The sequence below is a fragment of the Perna viridis genome, chromosome 2, assembly GCF_037379345.1.
Source record: "Perna viridis isolate PV_CMFRI_1.1 ecotype Kerala chromosome 2, ASM3737934v1, whole genome shotgun sequence".
In the NCBI taxonomy this organism is placed as follows: Eukaryota; Metazoa; Mollusca; class Bivalvia; order Mytilida; family Mytilidae; genus Perna; species Perna viridis.
Genome location: NC_142446.1, coordinates 41,180,073 through 41,200,829, shown reverse-complemented (window position 1 = coordinate 41,200,829; position 20,757 = coordinate 41,180,073). Strand labels below are relative to the sequence as shown.

At 34.8% G+C, this 20,757-nt stretch overlaps 1 protein-coding gene and 1 long non-coding RNA gene across 4 annotated transcripts; one reads left to right on the top strand and one right to left on the bottom strand.

Annotated features, from left to right (window-relative positions):
* Positions 1-1,562: 1,562 nt before the first annotated feature.
* On the top strand, positions 1,563-9,405 carry LOC148625087 (fatty acyl-CoA hydrolase precursor, medium chain-like). Of its 3 annotated transcripts, none has more exons than XM_088568351.1 (3): positions 1,563-1,717; positions 5,972-7,531; positions 8,396-9,405. In XM_088568351.1, the coding sequence occupies exons 2-3, from the start codon at positions 5,976-5,978 to the stop codon at positions 8,577-8,579; spliced, it is 1,740 nt and encodes a 579-aa protein (XP_088424477.1). In that variant the 5' UTR covers positions 1,563-1,717; positions 5,972-5,975; the 3' UTR covers positions 8,580-9,405. The 3 variants fall into 3 exon arrangements, with proteins under 3 accessions (XP_088424477.1, XP_088424476.1, XP_088424478.1); XM_088568350.1 differs by lacking the exon at positions 1,563-1,717 and adding an exon at positions 2,191-2,294; XM_088568352.1 differs by lacking the exon at positions 1,563-1,717 and adding an exon at positions 2,347-2,492.
* Positions 9,406-16,299: 6,894 nt separating this feature from the next.
* LOC148625086 (uncharacterized) lies at positions 16,300-20,573 on the bottom strand. The gene is made up of 4 exons (XR_015919850.1): positions 20,305-20,573; positions 19,820-19,928; positions 19,221-19,324; positions 16,300-18,649 (listed from the first exon to the last, which is right to left on the bottom strand). It is a non-coding gene; the product is annotated as an uncharacterized LOC148625086 (long non-coding RNA).
* Between the last annotated feature and the right edge of the window lie 184 nt (positions 20,574-20,757).

The following is a 20,757-nucleotide window of genomic DNA, read 5'->3' as shown; positions in this document are numbered from 1 at the left end:
GAAAATATACACCTTGGGGTGATAACTGACGACCCTCTCGGGGTAACAAACTGCTCTCATTGATTGATTGTTGGGGTTTAACGTCCGAGCAGCAATATTTCAGCAACATTCAGGCGATGAACATGAAATGGATGATAAAATGACCATGAAACGACGATAAAATGAAAAAAAAAGATGGGACACAGGATAATAAGGTCGACAAATTTTGATTGCCACTAGAAAAAGGCAGGGAGGGTTGATTGATTGATTGTTGAGATTTAACGTCCGAGTAGCAATATTTCAGCTATATTCAGACAATGAACATGAAATGGATGATAAAATGAAAATGAAATGATCATAGTGAAAAAAATGGGATGGGACACAAGGATAATAGGGTCGACAAATTCTGATTGCCACAAGAAAAAGAAAGGGATGGGTAGGGTCGGGAAATTTCACCTCCTGTGGCGGAACGTAAAGGTTCCTACTCCTTTCAAATACCACAGCAGGGTTCTTTAACGTGCGAGGAACGTGACATCTTTCCCAACACGGTGCACCACTATGGTTTGCGGTCAGGTTTTCCGTATTATAGCCTGACAACCCCAGCATGTAACACGCCAGGGGTACTCCATTCCACCACCTGCGGCACATATCCCAGTTGCTCTGTGGGCAGAGCGCCTAGCCCCCAGCTAGGTTTCTGAGCACTATTTAGTCGCCTTTTAAGACAAGCTTAGCGCTGCTGCAGGCCTATTCTTTTAACACCCGGACCTGCACGGATCGAAAAATGGTGGGAAGGGCAGGGTCGGGCAATTTAGCCTCCTGTGGCGAGGCGCAAAGGTTCCTACTCCTATCGAATACCACAGCAGGGTTCTTTAACGTGCAAGGAACGTGGCATCTTTCCCAACACGGTGCATCACTATGGTCTGCGGTCAGGTTTTCCGTATTATAGCCTGACAACCCCAGCATGTAACACGCCAGGGATACCCTATTCCAACACTTGGGGCACACAACCCAGTTGCTCTGTGGGCAGAGCGTCCTAGCCCCAGGCCAGACTTCTGAGCACTATTTAGTCGCCTTTTACGACAAGCTTAGCGGCGCTGCAGGCCTATTCTTTTGACATCCGGACCCGCACGCTCTTTAGCTATGAGTTATTTATATAAAAACACAGTTTTAGTGACAAATAGCAAGAAAAGAGAGTCAAATATATACAAATATATATGGGATTTTTCAGACCTTTATATATATACCGCCTGCACAAGGTCCAGCGCCCTAGCCTACTGGACTTTGTGCAGGCACTGTTGCCATAGATGTCACAACGGTACGAGTTCGAGTCCCGCAGAGGGAACGACCAAAAATCTGTATCGCAAATTTGACAGTTCTAACATCGTTGGGAATGTTTCAGAACTTTCTATACGTTTACGTATTTTCTTTGTATCATTTTGATGGGCCCATATTATATGTATATCTAGCAATATTTGACTCTCTTTTCTTGCTATTTGTCACTAAAATTCAAACGACTGTGATAAAAACATGTTTCATGTCGCTTGCATTCGCATTAATACACATATATTTCTCTCTTTCAATCGTGTTACAGAATTTCTTCATATAACTGGATGTTTTGCAGTGCCAATACAAGCAAAACATTTAAAATACTAAAGTGTGTAAACCGGTAAAATTACGTATTGATCAATATTCACTATCCTTGAAGAGGTTATAAATTAGGACAGCTGCTTTGGTCGAGGTAAGGAAAAATAATTACTGACACACTAATAGTAGCAGTAAATCGATATTTTTTGTGGATGAGCTGTGAATGGAAACGCTCAGGTGTTCTGTCTTCAAATTGAGATTACTACATGTAATAGATTCTCATTTCAAAGAGCCAACAGGCCTAGTTTGTTTACACAACAATTTCTGTGTTGTACTCAATATTAATGCTTGATCATCCGAAAACAGAAGATAACGGCTATATAACTTATCTGTTCACTTTTGTAAATTGTTGTACACTATATTTAATGGTTCGCACACTTATTTTAAACTTTTTAGGAATAAATTCAATACTAGAAACCCATGAATTAATAGTATTGCTTTGGTGAAGATTTTAATTTTATGTATCAAACAATCTTCTCCAGATAACATACTAGTAGTGTATGTACGTTACTTATAATTTAGAGTTGAGATTGATAGTAAACAAATAATGTTATTTATATAGTATACGTGAATCAGAATCAGATGTTGAAAAAGGGGGAGGGTAGTGAAACTCGGTCCTGTCCTGAAGTGCCTATGCTTTCAAGTAGATTGAGATCATCAGGAACTAAATCGTAATTGACATTTATTATTTAGTGCAACTGTTCATCACCGCCAATGTTAGTTTGGGGGTCGGATTTTCTGTCTATAGATAACTATTACTCTTATATGGTGTATATATTTGCATTACCTTAAATGGGGTTACTTTAAACTGTGTACTGAAAGAAGTTAGGTCATATAAGCTAGCTTATTCATTGAATTTGTAAATAAAGGTAAGATATCAGTTAAAATTATCCACGTTACCTTGCCATAACTACACACAATTTGATTTAGTTGTTAATAAGCCAAATTTGCATCGATTTCCGTGAATATCCATCCTACCAAGTCAGGGTTTTGAGTCCACCTAGGGAGCGAAGGTGGACTCAAAACCATGATCGACTTTGGAGGATGGTAAATATCCATCCTACTAAGTCAGGGTTTGAGTGAGCGAAGATGGACTGAAAACCCTGACTTGGGAGGTTGGTGAATATCCGTTTAATAGTAAATTTCTAGTTATGAAATTTCTAGTTATACGACTTACATTCACGCACAATTTGACAAAAAAAAACTTTCGTTTTACTCACCTACATTGTATGTCAAGAAATTATATATTAAAAGCAAAGAGGTTCACACTGGCGAATTTGATTATGTTTATTTGCCGTAACTTCACACTAACAAGCTCAAGCCACGCCATAATTATGATCTCGTATTTTTTTCTTCTTCTTTCAGCAAATTTAGGAACTTGAACTGGAAAAGTAAACATTTCACTTATCAATATCTAGGACATTCAATATGACCATTGTTTCTTTGTTTGTGGAGATTTATCCCAGCCTTGAAATTAGTTAAAATTGTCATGTCTTGTAAAACTAGTCATTTAACATTCTTGCCTAGTTCAAATTTTAAAATTTAACTTTCTTCTCCTCGATAGTTTCCCCTTAGAATTGTACAAAGGTGATGGGATAAATTTTAAACAACCTTGTCGGATCTCATTAATGTCGAATATACCAACAAGAGTTGGTGAGAGATTTACAAAAAATGAGGGTGCTAACCCGGGGTTCTAAAAGTTTTCCTAAAAGAGAATACAAGCTAATCTGCCCACTTTTGCACCAGCATTTGAAATCTGAAAGCCCAGGGAGGGAATCGAACCCTCGTTCGCAAGACTGGATCGGCGATCCGAACAATAAAATTACACGTACAACCCGTTTAAGAAAAAAACCTCATTGTCTTGGAAGTCATAATATTAGAAGAGATATAAAGTTTGTGGATGTACTACCGATTTTTTTCGTACATCCTGACATTTTCGACTGAATTCAACTATTTTCAATGATCTCAAATTTAATGAAAAAAGTTCTTTCTTTTATCTGAACCGGGTCTCTCTTTTTATCTAAACCGGGAACTTTTCGAATGAAGTGTTCAAGGTCACCGAATGATTGATTAATCTGAACCAGATCCTTCCTTGATTATTTTATAAACACCGTGAATATGCAGTTATATTTTATATATTTTATATATGAAATGATGGAAATAATGCTCGACCCTCCGCTTGATTTCGTTTTTTTTTTCACAGTAAACTATATTTCAATCGATTTTCTGTTAAAATTAAAGGCATTTTCGTCCGTGCAAGAGTATTGTTAATAAAATGGATTATCATTCCTGTTTGTGCGTTACAATTTTAAGCAGTTACAAGTATGCATAAGGTGCCGCAAAGATATATACATGTAAGACACCTACGTTTCGTGAATATTTTCAATGTCTTTATAAAACAGTTTTGATTTTTTAATATTGGTTAAAAAATTACACAAAATAGATACACCTTAATCGTGACAGACGGACCGCTCTAGTCGAGCGCGCTACTAGACCCATTTTACAGTTGGTGATGCGGGTAAAATCATCGAAATCGGAGATCTCGAATTTTTTGTTTTTATAAATCTTCTTGAAGATCTGCTTTGATTAATTTATGAAAATAGTCTTTTAATCTTATTCCTTTATTATCTGGTGTACTGAATCGTAATATTTTAGAAAATTAGAAAAAAAACTATATTTTATATTCGACTATTATTAGAATTTGCCCCTGAAGTATGGGACCACTGTAATGCTTCAGTCACTGGAAAACTAGAGCAAATCCAGACGGAGGCGGCAAGAATTGTAACTGGGTTACCGGTATTTGCAAAAATTGAAAGCATATATGAAGAAGAAAATTGGGAGACACTAAAAGAACGTCGAAAACGCAGAAAATTATAAATGCTCTATAATATCGAACAAAAGCATGCCCCTGAGTATTTGTATAATCTTGTTCCACCTAAGGTACAATCTATTTCCAACTATCCATTGCGAAACGGAGAGGACATTTTATTACCGTGTTGTAGATTGTCTGTTACAAGGGAATCCTTCCTTCCAGCTAATATTAAGGAATGGAACAATCTCGACATTACAATAACAAAGATTGATTCAGTTTAAATTTGAGTCGGTTTAAACTAGGAACAAGGACCGTTTCATTGTACCAAAATATTTTCATACGGGCCTAGAAAGCTAAATATACTGATAACCCAACTAAGATATCTTTTCTGAATTATGACCTACACCGAGTAAATATCATCACAGGTCCGCTATGTAGATGTGGTACTAACATGGAAGATGTTGACCACTACCTCTTTTATTGTCCTTTATATGTAGTCCAAAGACAAACTTTGTTTAATAATTTAAGCTGGCCCAGTGATATTTATCCACTTCATGCAAACATTTTACTATCTGGGAGCCCTGAATTAATATATGTAGAAAACATTTGTATTTTTCAGCAGGGTTTTCATTATATAAAAGGGTCAAAAAGATTTCTTGTTGTATAATTTGTAAATCAAGCTGATATGTTTGTGTTTTTCCTGTGTGATAGATCGTCACCACCACACACCTATTCCCCAAACTGTTTTTCTCTCCAGTTGACTTTTAGGTATACTCATTACAGTAATGTATAGTTCATATATTGTTAAAGCATGCTCTCTTATTCTATATGTATTCTATATTTGTATATTGTATTTAGGAAAGGACTAAATATATATGATTTACATTTGTCCAATCAATTTTGTTTTTGTTTAAACTAATCTATATAATGTACTAGTACATAGATTAAAACGTTTGTTTGTTTGTTTGTTTGTTGGGGTTTAACGTCCGAGCAGCAATATTTCAGCTATATTCAGACGATGAACATGAAATGATGATGAAATGAAAAAGGGATGGGACACAAGGACAATGGGTTCGACAAATTTTGGTTGCCACTGGAAATGGGGAGAGGTGGGTAGGGTCGGGCAATTTAGCCTCCTGTGGCGGAGCCTTATGGTTCCTACTCCGGGAGAATACCACAGCAGGGTTCTTTAACGTGCAAGGAACGTGGCATCTTTCCCAACACGGTGCACCACTATGGTTTGCGGTCAGGTTTTCCGTATTATAGCCTGACAACCCCAGCATGTAACACACCAGGGGTACCCCATTTCACCACCTGGGGCACACATCCCAGTTGCTCTGTGGGCAGAGCGCCCTAGCCCCCAGCTAGGTTTCTGAGCCCTATTTAGTCGCCTTTTACGACAAGCTTAGCGTTGCTGCAGGCCTATTCTTTTGACACCCGAACCCGCACGGGTCGATTAAAACGTATAATTCTTATAAAGGATATCACACAATAAAATTTGGTGTTTTGTTACCTGATGTCATGTTTTTGTTTTAGAGACATGATGCGTGTGCTTTACTACACAGCATTGCTCGTGGTAGCATCAGTAGGTGCGCAATCAGAATCACCTATAGTTAACACAGCGCAGGGAAATATTAAAGGACTCGAACTCCAATGTATGCAGACTGGAGAAACTGTTTATGAATTCCGAGGTATTCCATTTGCAAAGCCACCGGTTGGGGATCTACGGTTCCGGAAGCCGGTACCTGTAGAAAAATGGACGGACACACTTGATGCAACTTCTTTCGGTGCTGGATGTCCTCAAATGCTGCCTATGGGGTTTGATGACTTTAAACCTAAGGTGATGTCAGAGAACTGCCTTTTCCTAAATGTGTATGTTCCTAAGACATTAAATTCCAATAAGAAGTTACCCGTTATGGTTTGGATACACGGAGGTGGTCTAATGATTGGGTATTCTCATCAATATGATGGCGCCTGGATAGCCACTTCCAGTGATGTTGTTGTTGTCTCCATCAATTACCGTTTGGACTCTTTAGGCTTTCTTGCATTAGATCATCCAGCAGCTAAAGGTAATTACGGACTTTGGGACCAGAAACTCGCCTTACAATGGGTTCAAGACAACATTGCTTCTTTTGGAGGTGACCCAAACACAGTTACCATTTTTGGAGAGTCTGCTGGAGGTTGGAGTGTTACCCTGTTGTCTCTTATGCCTTCCAACAAAGGTTTATTCCACAGAGCAATCGCTCAGAGTGGTTCACTAAGTGAAATATCCTTGACTCCAAAGGATTCAAAACTAACTAACGAACGTTTGATAAATTTTGCCAAGGAAACACAATGCCCTGTAAACGACATGAATAAGTTTGTAAGTTGTCTCCGCAAGTTGGACTACGAGGACCTATTAACTAGTATGTTTGACACTACAAACATGCCAAAGGACAAATTTGAATTGGTCTTTTTGCCTCACTCACCCATTGTCGATGGTGAACTGTTTAAAAATGATCCACTTAAAGAACTGAATGACGCTTCATCGGAGACGTCCCAATTTTTCAGGTCGCTCGATTTTATGACAGGTTATACATCTAATGAAATGGCACAAGCTGCTATGGGTATTCCTCCACAGACGCAGGAATATTTTAAGTTTAATGCAAGTGAATCTATTCCTTTTGAATTTCTGTGTGAAGGCATGATAAAACCGTTTGTTAAGAGGATGTATAATGACGATTCTGCATTCAAAGAAAAATTATGTAACATTTATAAAGTTGAAGGCACCGAGGACGAACAGAGCATGAGATCTCTTATGTTCATGAATGATTTGGTATTTGTTGCACCCGCTTTAAACATGCTTGAAATTCATAGTTCCTCTGGATCATCAGGAAAAACTTTCCAATATGTCTTCTCAAAGGAATCCGAGATGGGTCTCATGGGTCCTCTCCCTAAATACGTTAAAGGATGTGGACATGGTGACGAACTTCAATTCATGTTCGAACTTGGCGTTCTATTACCTTCATTGAACAAGACGTCAAGTACATTTTCTGATGATGAAAAGAAGCTGTCAGCAAATCTAATCAAATATTTCACGTCATTTGCTAAAACAGGGTAAGATTTCTGTCACAATAGCTATTATTCTATACGTTCAAGATATTTAAGGATGAACAAAAATGCATTCTGTAAGTAACATATTTTAAGAAAAGCAGAAAACGTTTATTGCCGAACTGATTCAATATGTTTCTCAAAATGTTCTTGTCTCGAGTCTGACATTGCGGTCTTTATGTCTCTTAGCTTTGTATAACAAATGTGGTGGTTAATCACGTATTCATTTTTTATGCTCAGATGATTGAAATACAAAGACAGGGACATTAGGCGATATCTCCAAACTTATAAGCAATAGAAAAGATAAAGAGAACTACCTTCTTTGGATTGAAGTGTTGTACAAAAGTTGTAAGAGTTATTGCCTTGAAGTAATGGATTTTTTAAATAATTTAAGATAAAATAAAATTTTTAATCGATGCTATGTTCCTCACTATAAGGCCTTCAAACGTCTACATAACACATTCAGCAAATGTCATTAAGCTTATAATAGATAAATAGAAAATGATGTTGAAATTACCATTATGGTCACTCCTACAAAAGATTCAGCTGAGTTGTGGTATGAAATACTCCTTTTAGGATTCACTGCCCTTATAAAAATAGCCAATTTAGTAGCACTTTGGCCTATTTTGTTTTAAGAACCGTGGCTGATTTGGAAATGTTTCTAGCATAAGGCGAAGGATTGAGTTTCAAGTTAGTTATTCAGGCCCACTAAAGTCACTAGTTTCAACCTAATTTCTACCTTTAACATTGAAATAATGACTCAATTTCGGAAGCTTTTGTTTCAATCTTCAAAGATATCACTAAAGAAAACGGGTTAAACAGTTTTATTTTGTATCTTCTGGTTCTTAAAATTTAATTTCTTTTTAACAGAGTACCAGACGGAGGTAAAGGGTCGGTCGTGTGGAAAGAGTTTGACACGAAGGACAGATGCTATTTGGATTTTGACTGGGAAATGTCATTAAAACAGAACTCGAACCCAGATACAGTGGAGCTCTGGCTTCGACAGATGCCTGAACCAGACACAAAATATTCCAGGGATCATGATGAACTTTAGGCTATGCTATTTTCTATTTTATAGCTTGCATTTTTTCAAATAAGAGCGCATACAATATTTTGGCAAAAAATAATGCAAATTTTGAGGATAGAATGTTACGCGGATAAAATGCAATTTAATTTTTAAACGGGATTAATCAATGTGTTTTTTTTAATACAATACAACAAAAGCGTTTTTTTTTTTTTTTTGATAAATAATATTTATACAAATGTTTTATTCATATCAACTACAAATGTTGGAAATTGTCGTAAATGCTAATATATTACTACCGTTACATTACTGAATATTGAATGTTGTAATATAAGTTCAGGTGGAACAAAAACCTACATGAACAAACATTTGAATTAGAATAAGGCTCTTCAAAGATAATTTCTTTGCTCTTATGCAACTTTGTTCGGAAACCAATGAGGGACGGATGATTTCTTATTACCAGTTTATCCCCCCCCCCAAAAAAAAATCTTTTTTATCAATTCCCCCCCCCCCAAAGTGACGAGGGAGATATTTTTATTTTCGCTCGTATGTAAAAACGACATGGAAGATGCTTTTTTTCGCTTTCTTTTCGTTGATTTGACAATCATTATAGGAAAGGTGGCACCTTCAAAAGAGACTAGGTATTGCCTGAATACCTATTACAATGTTTGTAGTGTAAAAAGGCACTTTTCCTTTTTTGTATTCCTGTTCTTGCTTTGCTTTTGAGACTGTTTGAATTTTTTCTTTACTCATGATGAATATTGTAGGATGAATGTAGATTGATGTGTGTTTTGTTCGTTTTGTATTTTTTATTTTGCATTTTCTTCGAAATTCATCATTAAATATGTATACTTGGCGTAATGTTTCAGTTTTTGGTATTTATAGTCCTTATTGAATAAAATGCACCGATTGCGTTAACCCAATCCACGTTCATTTAAGTTTATTAAATATTTACTTCTCCTTAAAAGTTAAGATTTCATTTTTATCAAGATAATTGTTAAGTTAAAAAAAACGATATGAAATGAAACAAATATGAGACCTTATTTTTATCACTGTAAGAAAGACAATAACAAACAAAGATAACCTAAAATTTCGTCTAACGCTTAAACGACAAAAAATTTCTACACAGAAATTGGTAGTTGTCAATTTGAAAACCAAAGTCCTTATCATGGATGTAGGCTTTATTTGTTATTTTCCTGAATAAGAACACCTGAATCATTCTTAAGATTGTTGGTAGTGTCTTTGATTTCAAGCTCTTTGAGATAAACAGAGTGAAGGTAATTATCACATAAAATGTAACTTAGTGATTAAGTTTCATTTTAGGTTGAAAATTAATGATTAAATACACTTTCCTCGTTTTTCTAGAATAAATTTCAGGAAAAGATCTTTCTGATATAGATGAAAAAAGATCAGCTAGGAGAGGCGTTCAATTAGTACCCATCGGAGTGCATATTGTGTGTTGAAACACTGCCAGTCCCCCAAACTGTATAAACTCGATTTGCGATGATCACTGTAATGTTTCATACAAAATCAGAGATTAAATCAAGGAAAACCAGACGAAGTAAGTTTCAAAAGGAAAAACAAAGAAAACGCCGGAGAACTGAAATAAAAACCGACCGAAGTCACGCTGAAATACCCGTTTAAATGAGAATAGGTATGAAGTGTTTGCTTCCGGTACATATATTCTGATAGTTACATGACATACTTAATAATTGTAATCTCTGAATATCTTCTGAAATAGGACCCCCAAAAGGTGATATACTCAGTAGATTTTTTAAGAAAAAATAATCAGGCTTACAGGTATATGTTTCTCAGTCGAGAGTTCTACTTAGAAAGGACACATACAGCATAATTGTACTTGTAAAAGTGATGACCGGGAATAACCTTCCGATCAATCCAATGGAATACCTTGTATACATTAATGTCACGCGCCCGTTTACTTAAAGTTATAAGCTCCCAGGTGACCGTCAGTGTTTATTTAGAAAGTCAGCAGATTCTGTTAGAGGGTGAAACGTTAGCGGTATCCCTCCAACATATCTACTGACTGTCTAAATAATCATAGACGGTTACGGAGCTTATGAAATTTGTGTACGATTTTGCTTATCTAAATTATGAAGAAATAATTTAATCTTCATATCGAACTATATTTCTTCAAAGTTTTTTGGAAATCATTCGGTGGTTATGAGGTAAAATCTATTTTGTCTTGACGTCCAGGTCAAATGTACACACTGACCAGTGGCGTGATTGAACAAACTTTGTCACGACATTCAGATCAAATTGTTTGAAACTGCTATATTCTCGACGTCATTCTCATTGGTTGATGGATTTTCCTTGATGGTCATATGCACGTTGTTCATTCAAATATTTTCCTCAATGGCGGATAGATTTTCTATGTATCATCCTTATTTGCATGTTGCTGTTTTGTTAAACGAATGTTTTTATCCAGTCACGAGTTGTCAACACAACCCGTAATCTTAAAAAAAATTTTGTGCAATGACAGTATCAAAATGCTAGTTAATTTCATGTACTCACAATGATCAAAAATAGATGCTCTATTATTCTTTTAATTTAAAAAAAATCCTCACAAGTGTTCACAAATATTAAAATATTGTTTACAACAACATTAATACTACCAAGTAACAACTTAGTACCATTACCTGGCTAAATCAACATCATAATCATCTTCACACATACATGTAGTGTAGCAACATGACTTATATCATTGTAACTACATGCCACTGTGTATTGTTCTGCTACAACGTCGGCTAATGCAACTCCAGACAGTATAAATAATTATATCATGCGACAATCACTTTGTGTCGACTTTGGCGGGGGGGTTGATAGCTGGATTTGTTTTGGGGAGGGTTGTTGATAAACTGGATTTGAAAAGTTACAGATTTATAGATACCTTAACGATCATTTAATGTATAAGTTATTGCAGGTTTTACTGTTAACAAATAATCCCTATTAAACGACCGGATGATATATTTACTTGTCCGATCTTTATCATCTCGGCTCCTATTAAATGGACAAATTTCAAATTTGAAATGAGGTTTTCTATACAGATGGGAAGTACGTTGTAAGCAATTTCAGTTGCCCTCCAATATCAGCTTCATGCGACATTTTTGTTTTGCATTATGATGGTACGAGTAGGGGAATACTTAGCACAAAAGTTTGCAACTTAATGTTACACAATCTTGAAGAATGTTACGTTACTAGAGAACTGACGGACGGACACGGCCATATGCGAATAGTAGCTGATAATCTTCAAAAAGCCTGTAAATACCCACTTAGGACATTTTAAACTAGATCAATTTTAGATGTTAGGACTTCGTCAAATTAAAAAAGGAGTGTTTCCTTATTTTTAGTCCAACATAATATGGTGTTCAAAATGTTTTTTTTTAATAAACAAACATTGTTGATTCGTTCCTTTTCTGAGGTACTACATGAAAAACAATATATTTACGCTGTATTGTTTGTCTAACAAAATGAGAGATCCGTTCTAATTTTTTAACAGATATGCCTAGATATTATAATAAACTTCATTAATAAAGGCACCCGTTCGAAGGTAACTGTTAATTTTGGTGTTGGGTTTTACCTATAAATACATATTACCCTTTTTGCGTTACCTTAAATGGTAAACAATTTAACGCCAGGTTATCAATCGGAACTCTTCAGCCTTTCTAGTTACACAAAAGAATTATTTTTAGTATAGCGCAAATGGGCGAGTAGTTCTGATTGGGTCGAGTTTTTAGTTCATTGAACGTACACTCTACACGTTGACGTACTCCCAAACAGTTAGGTAGTACAATACAGTTAGGCCATTTCTGAAAATTTGGTCTCATTTTGTTGAAATAAAGCTGTTTGGAGGCAGTCCACACAGAAATTTCGAGTGTTTTGTCATAAAAAGTGCATATTTTCTAAATCCTTGGTGTGTGGAGGTTCAAGTCATTTATAAGTAATTTAGTGATTATTCTTATAAAATCCAGTAGCCATGGTAACATACTGAAAAAAATATTACTGAGTTTTAGTGCAAATCAGGGGTGCCTTCCAAAAACTAACAGCCAAATACTATGTTTTATAAAATATCAGGCACTTAGAAACTACCACAGGATGAAAGCATGCATGGAGTAGGTGGAAAAAAAGTTTAAATAATAAGATCCTTTTCGATTCATTCTCTCACAATTTTAGTCCCTAAAGTTCGTGCGAAATAAGGTATTTTGTAAATCAGCCAGCTGATGCTGAGGAGAGAACCTAATACGGCAGGGGACCGAAACGTTCCGGATACCATTTTTCAATTAAATAACACCTGTTTACCATAACATATATTACATTTGTCTATGTATAAATGCTTATCTACGTTTAATCAATATATCCAAATTTCAACTTTTAATTTTAAGTTTTACAAAATTTGATCGGGATAACTTGGTGTGCGAAACATTGCGCCTCAACGTGGGTTCCGGGAGTAGGCCAGAGCGCCGACAGACCAGTCCAGTCGCTAGTAGGACATACTCTGACTGAGTGCTTCGGAACAAAATGTTTCATAACTTCTATATAATGTTAACAACAAAGTTGAAAGTGCAACATATTTTAGAATAAATCGATAGAAATTCCAGCATTTTGAAAACATCTTCTGTGTATTTGGAAGATGATTTGGAATTATTTTTTACAAAGTATGAGGAATCTCTATTAAGAACTGTATATTTGTATCTAGGTGTACCATCTTTTTGTGGATAAACAACGATGTATAATGCTTTTGAGTTAGAACTATATAAATTTAGACTTAAAATCTTGTGTTTGTCAGCTGTAGATTTACAATTTTGTTGTTTATGTTAGACATTGAATTTCAGTTATTAAACATTTATTTCTTAATTTCAATTGACTTGTGCTTGTATGTAATATACATATAAAGATGTATTTAACAATGTTTCATTGCCAGATTTAATGTATTATAAACTACTATGAATGAAAACATTTTATTAAAGAATGTCCTATATATTGACTTTAGCCGAACTTTTAAAAGTTGATATGACCCTCTATCCTACATAACAACACATAGATGAGCTGTCTCGTACTACCATACATCGTATATTGAGTTACAACTCTAGATTTATTCACTTTATCATCCATTCCTGTTCATCGCCTGGATATAGCTGAAATATTGCTGCCCCAACAATCAATCAATCAATCAATCAATCAATCAACAGAATCCTGCGGAGGAAACGACCAAAAATTTGCTTCTTAAAATTGACAGTTCTTTCATCGTTGGGAATTTTTCAGATCCCTATATATATTTGTTTTCCTACACACTCAGTGTGTTTAAGGCATCGAAGTAGGTCATTAGTTGACCGAAAAGTTAGCTCATTATTATAGTGTATGTTAACTTTTTATCGGTATCGTTGTGCAATCCATACAATACATGTCGCATCAATATTATATAAACGTCTCATATTCGCTACACTTCTCCATCGGATTAAATTGATACATGGAAGATAATATAAGTATAGAAGGGTCTAAAAAATTCCTAACGATGTTACAACTGTCGAATGTGCTAATTAAATTGTTTTTTCGTTCTCTCCGCGGGACTCAAACTCGTAACGCTGTGACATCTATAACAACACCGCCTGAACGAAGTCCAGTGCCCTAGACAACTCGGCCAGCTAGGCTATGGGAAGTTCATCTAGGTGTTGTTATGTAGGATATGGGATAAAATTAACGATAAGTGTCACAATAAATCAATGTTATACATGTACATACGTCTCAGAATGTGACGACTGTATTCGATACACTGCTCTATCGGATCAAATTGATGCAGGGAAGGTCATGTAAGCATCAAAGCACTGAAGGTGCTGAAACTCGGAAGTCGCTTGACGTGCAACCTGCAAGATAGGTTCCCGATGTTTATTTTTTAAGCAATGTGCTAGAGTGCCGGTCATGAGATGGACTAAGGTTTGAGAATGTTTTGGTGTTAAACCCATATTTCCCTTGCAAACTGCAGCAAAACAAAACAAAGATGTACACAAATATCGTGAAAATAAGATTATTGCATTTGTTAACGTTTTTGAGACCTTAAACTTTAAAAAAGGCAGCTGATGATGTTGATTGTGACGCTTCTTGATAAAATGATTTTGATTATAATACCATCCACGGGGCATAGTTAAAATCCAACACCACCCAAAGAGAGATAACTCCAATTTAATTGTATTGGCTTTTAACTATCTTCTTTGAAATTACTACGCGGCCAAGCGCGAAAATAGTTTGGCTTCTCGATTTACCAGTTCGACAATATTAAGCTGAAAATTAACACTTAAAATGTTTAAAATATCATTCATTTGGGATATCGGTGAAATATTCAATTTTAAAAGAGAATCACGCATTAATTTTAAGAAAGCATTTCCGTCCGTGAAGTAATTTGCCGGAAGCCCTTTAGTCATTCTTATACTTACAATACTCGAAGCCACTGACGTGACTTCCGAGTAATAAAAGGGTCTGAAAACATCGTGTACTAAGTTACAGCCCTAAATTAATCCTATGAGGAGGATTGACCCGGCCAGCGAAAGCTTTTTTATAGCCTAGCTGGCCGAATTGTGTATATGATGTGACGACTCTAGAAGGATCTTTTTCTGCTCAATGCCCTACCTTTATTCCCAGATGCGCAAGCCATATCCGTAGTCAGGGGTAAAATGTGGCGGCCTTAGAATCAAATATGAGAAATTCGGTGTGTCTTTCCATAAGAAATAGAGGATGGCTACCGAATCGGTGCACGTGGTCCATGCTCCCAGTTTTTAGTGGAGTCGGGGTTGCTTCTGTTTCTTTGTGCGTCTAATATTGGATATTTCATTTCTTTGTTGTGTGACTATTTTTCCTGTCACTATCCTTGAATTATGCTTTTTTTTATAACCGTTCATGTTTCCTTGATTTTCCTTTCATATTCAATTTTCGTCAAATTTTATAGGAGGTGGGGCGATTAGAGATCATCGGCGACTGTGATATCGGAAGTGGGACAATGCCACATGGAATCACCAAATCATTTCGAGGGCTGTTTTCTTTACCCTCCCCATTTCAGTCTTGAAAAGTTTACGTTCTATATCGCTCCCCCGCCGATCATTCAATAATCCAAACTCAAATGTCCAGTTTAATATGACTGTGATGTTTTATTTTTCTTAAGACATGGAAATATTATGATATTAAAGCTTTTTTGTAATATTTGTTGTTGAACTGTACTATTTCTATGATTATGCGCTATATATTTAAATTTTGACTCAGCGAGCAGTACTATTTTTTTCGAATTGACCGGACGCAGATCAAACATTGGCTAGCACGTGAGAAACTAAATCTAGAAGTTTTTGCTCATTTTTTCCTCTTATTAAAGCTGCATTAGCTGTCATTTTCGTAAATTTTTGTTTCCGTTGATAGATGCCTTAACATAGAATTATTTCTACTGAATTGTACTTTTGCTGTATAATTTCATTTTATATCCACAAATAAAATACATTAAATACATGAAATAGGTGTCGATACATTTTTGTCTTGCAAGACAAAAAAAATCGACCTTTGGCTAGATAAATCCGTATGCGTGTGACTTCTGGTGACCTTATTTTCGCGCGTGTGCTGCAATAGTTAATTCTTTAAAAATAAAATCTGATTGCAGAGTGGAAGTAGTAAGGGAGACCGAAGAACTTAAGCCGTTAAAGAAAAAAAGTTCGAATATAACACAAGGATCCTTTTGAAATGTATGTATTGTGATATAATGTGGCACAAATGTGGTCAGTAATTGGTCAGATAGTTATATCCATTTTACAGGTATTTCTGATATATCATTGACAAATTTAATTCAATGTTATTTACGCAAAAAAAAAAACAATAAACAACTTTTACTGCGAACTTAATATGCTGATTAATTATATAATCAGGATTGTCCTTTTGTATTAAGAACGATGCAAGTAAAAATAGTTGACCTCTAATCTCCTATCAGTGCCTGTTTATTTCTATGCAATCAGTCGTTCACTGTGGGTATATTCAAGTTATTCTATTTTTAGACGCATTCTATAGATAGAAATGTTTTGGGATCCTCTCCTTAGGACTAAACTAAAAAAAAAGAATTAATTTATGGTATGTGAAGGACTCCCATTTAAATTTCAAGGTTGTCCTACCTCAAATACATGCAAGTTAGGTACAGGACTACTGGATCACTGTTATTGTCAAACCCTGAAGTTACCTTTATTTTAAGCTGCTCTCCACTACATGAAAATGATAGATAGCTACAAACTGCCAACTTTCATTCAGAAATTGAAAATGTAGATTCAGGAACACCTATATGAAACACAAGGTTTCAATTGATGTATTCATATCATTGTTTGTCATCTTAATACATATACACATATTTACAATTAACATCACATGTTGAAAACTGTGTAACGTAGTTGTTTTTGTCTAAGTTTAGAATATATAAACACAAGACAATTTAAATTTGCAAAACACTGAATTGCAAATCTTGGGCCGCTTTTTCTTCAACCTACCATGTCATGTGAGTAACCATTGGATGCAGATTCGCATGGGATTTAATGAAATGCATTTTATTTTACAATTTTTGATAAAATAAACTTATAGTTTCAATTTAAAAATCATGGGATTTTTTTGTGTCCCATGGGATTTTTTTTCTCCCATGGGATTATTTTTGTCCCATGGGATTTTTTTTGTCCCATAGGATTTTTTGTTTGTAAATCAATACAGTTAGAAACATATAAAAATGGGTACATGTGTATGAAGAGGTATTATGATAAGATACCAGAAAGTACAAATGTGTGTGTAGATTGAATAAAGCTATAGAATTTAAATAATTTTACATCTCTATTATTTATAAGCAAGTAATAACCAATGCATTCTCACATTTAGTAAGTATATTTATTACTTTATTAAATTTTATAAGGAATATGCATGTTATTAATTATTCGACTTAAAAAAGAATTGAAGCTAAATTATCTTGATAAGTGTTATTTCTTGAACATGCTTTATAACAAAATATAGTTCTTTTTTTTTTGCATTGCAAAAAGTACTGATATTGTTGATAAACTACAAAAAGGTTAGTCTTTCATCACAATTCATAACCATATCCACATTCAACACAAAAGTATCTGTATTTTTTGGCATTTTATGTCCATTCTTAAACAAAAAGTGTTAAAATGCAAAATCAACTTTATTTAATACACTTCCTTTAGTGTAAAAATTGGGTTGATTTTGTGCAAAATTTTGGCAAAAATGAGCAAATTAACGCCTAAACCTTCTTTCATAATTTCCAAGGATGTGAAATAGATGCCCATGCAATTTGACAGGAATTAAATGTCTGAATCAAAGTCTAACTCATTTTGAACCTTATATCATGGGCAAGAACCACCGTTCATATAAACTATTCCAATTTGGCTAACATAGACATAATAAAAACACCTAATATTGTCATGAATGTAAACAGATATAAAATTACTTAAACAGAAAATGAATGCTTGATACACATGACAGCACATCAAATCATAGTAAGGTACAATAATGTATGTTCTAAGTTTTTCCTGAATCAGCAGACATTTATTAATGATTATTTTAAAAAATTAAAACCTTTTTTGCAATGGTAGGGTTTTGGAAAAAATGAATTGATTTCTTCTGATGAATAAACGTGTAACTACATTCCTATTTCAAAATTTACATGTTTGTTGCTTATGTCTAAATCCCCACAGTTTCCTCCAATTTTACCCTTCTGTGAATGAGGCTGATACATCTAAACTATTTCTTGAATGTCAACACTTTAGCTTCAGTGGGAATAATATTAGCAGTCACAAGTACATGTATGTACATGTATCATATTTAGGTAGCAATGATGATTTCTTTACAACTGTACTCCAGTATCACCAAAAGAAGATTCTCAATTTCTCATTTGATGGTAATAATAGTAAAAGCTCATGTTATGTACTGCACACTTTGTAGTGATGATCTGATCATGATAGTGTTGCTCTTAAATATAATGTGAAAATCCTCCTAAAATTTTGCAGGAATTTCTTGCTGTATACCAGTAGCTATTCTGACCATAGAATCCCAACCAATAATAATACCTAAAAAATAGTTAAGAACTGAAAATGTCATAGTATTGGGTAGATTTTTAATTTTAAAAAATGCAAACAAAGCACAAAAATGTGATGTCAAGGTCAATGGTAATTAACCCTAGAGCATGTAGAAGGCTATACATCTTAAAAATGCTTAACAACATGCCAATTATCAAAAACCTACCTTGAAAGATAATAAAGTAACAACCTAATGTAAACATGATTTGTGTTACTGGCTGACTAATTACTATGAGGGTGATTGGTCAGTTTCAGCAGGCAACAACCACCCCCTCACTTTTCAAAGCCATGCAAAGCATAATCTGTGGGTCTTCAACTCTAAAAGGTTTCTTACAAATATTTATAACTTATTAATGTATTCTGATTTATATGGAACTCATTCATGTATAAAGACAGAACTTAATGTGCTAAGTTGAAAAACTAACTACAAGTAATATGCTTCTTGTGCTCAATTAACTAACAGAGTGCACAACATTAATAACAATTTGAAGTAAACTGATTACCTAAAAAAAACATCAAAATCATGTACAAGTAATGCTTTACCATGCATATATAGGAATACCTGTAATTACAAGTTATCATATGTTGCTCTCACTACAGGATCCAAAACCCAATCCATCAGGTTGGTCAATGTATTAATAGTCATCTGGTATTATCAGGTTGTCCCTACAATATACAAAGCTAAAAGTACTGCATTGAATCTCTACTGATGCATTTCTTCACATATTTTTTTTTTAAAATACCTTGAGTGGTTTTGGAGGAGCTGTGCTAACAAGGTTTTCACATTAAAAACCAATCAGTTTAATTATCTCCCTTTATGGGTCTAGTGAATATATTATATCTTTACATAAAGCATAACTTTCCAATTTTAATAATATAAAAAATTAGATGACTTTTTAATCATTCAAACAGTATGCGTGAAAGTTTCTGATAGTCTGTTAAACGAAAAACAAAATCAAACATCTCCACTTCTATTTTACGAGTTTAAGTGAGCTTTCTATTAAAATGTGCGTCATGAAAGCTTCCTGTGTATTCAAAGCAAAACTGTTTCTGCCTATTTACAATGTCATCAAGATTATGTTAAAAAATGCATACCTGTGGATGAAAAAAATTTGTTTAATTATTTAATAATCACTGAGTATTGCATGTATAAGTACTTACTGCTACAGTAAATGTGTCAAATGATAATCGCCCTTTTTAATTGGTCAATATTCTTCTCTAAGAAATGTATAAGTGTCTCTCTTTTAAATACAAGTCTTCACTTAAAGTTCTGAAAAAATAAAAATACAGCTAGACAAATTTAGTTGTACAAGTATTAAAATTCCAGCCACATGTGTAAAGATTGAGTTCAATATGGTTCTGTTGAAAATTTTCTGTTGGTATTGAACCCTCCCCCCTCCAAAAAAAAAACAAAAAACAAAAAACAAAAGCCAATCAACATATTTCAATCTTTGCACACAGCATATCTTATTTTAAGTTCTATTTAAGAACCTTTAAGAACTAACATGTATTAGGAACACATACTAAGCAAGAGAATTCAGCTGTAGTTCCCAACCTGTGACTGTGGAAGGAGGAAACTGTTTCAGGAGCAGAGTAGTCAGAGCAAATCATGAAGATTTTCTGGAGCAGTACAACTCCTTACTTACTGTAGTCGGAACTTGACGTATGCATTCATTGCTGTATTGAATTCGTTAGTTTCTGAACGACTGCAGCATCAACACTTATCTCGCTGCTGGGACGAGGTCATAGCGGGGAATGAACCGTATACAAAAGCGTCTTGTGTCATGCGTTATTTCGGCACCCCGTTTCGCCACTGACTGACAATACATATCTGAGGTTTCCTCTGTAATTATCCTTTCGTATAACACTTGTTGTTATATCGATGCAGGAACGCACAAGATGAGCATTCCAGTAACGTAGTAAATAGTTGTACAAAAAGTTATTTCATAGCTAGCGAAGGAGTTAACTTTAGGTAAATGCTATATATAATATAAATCATTAGGCTAACGAATGAAACTGTACTTTCTCGGGACTTTGTCTTGATAAAAACATAGTACGTGTACATTTTAATACCCAGATCTAACGTAAGATGCTGGCAT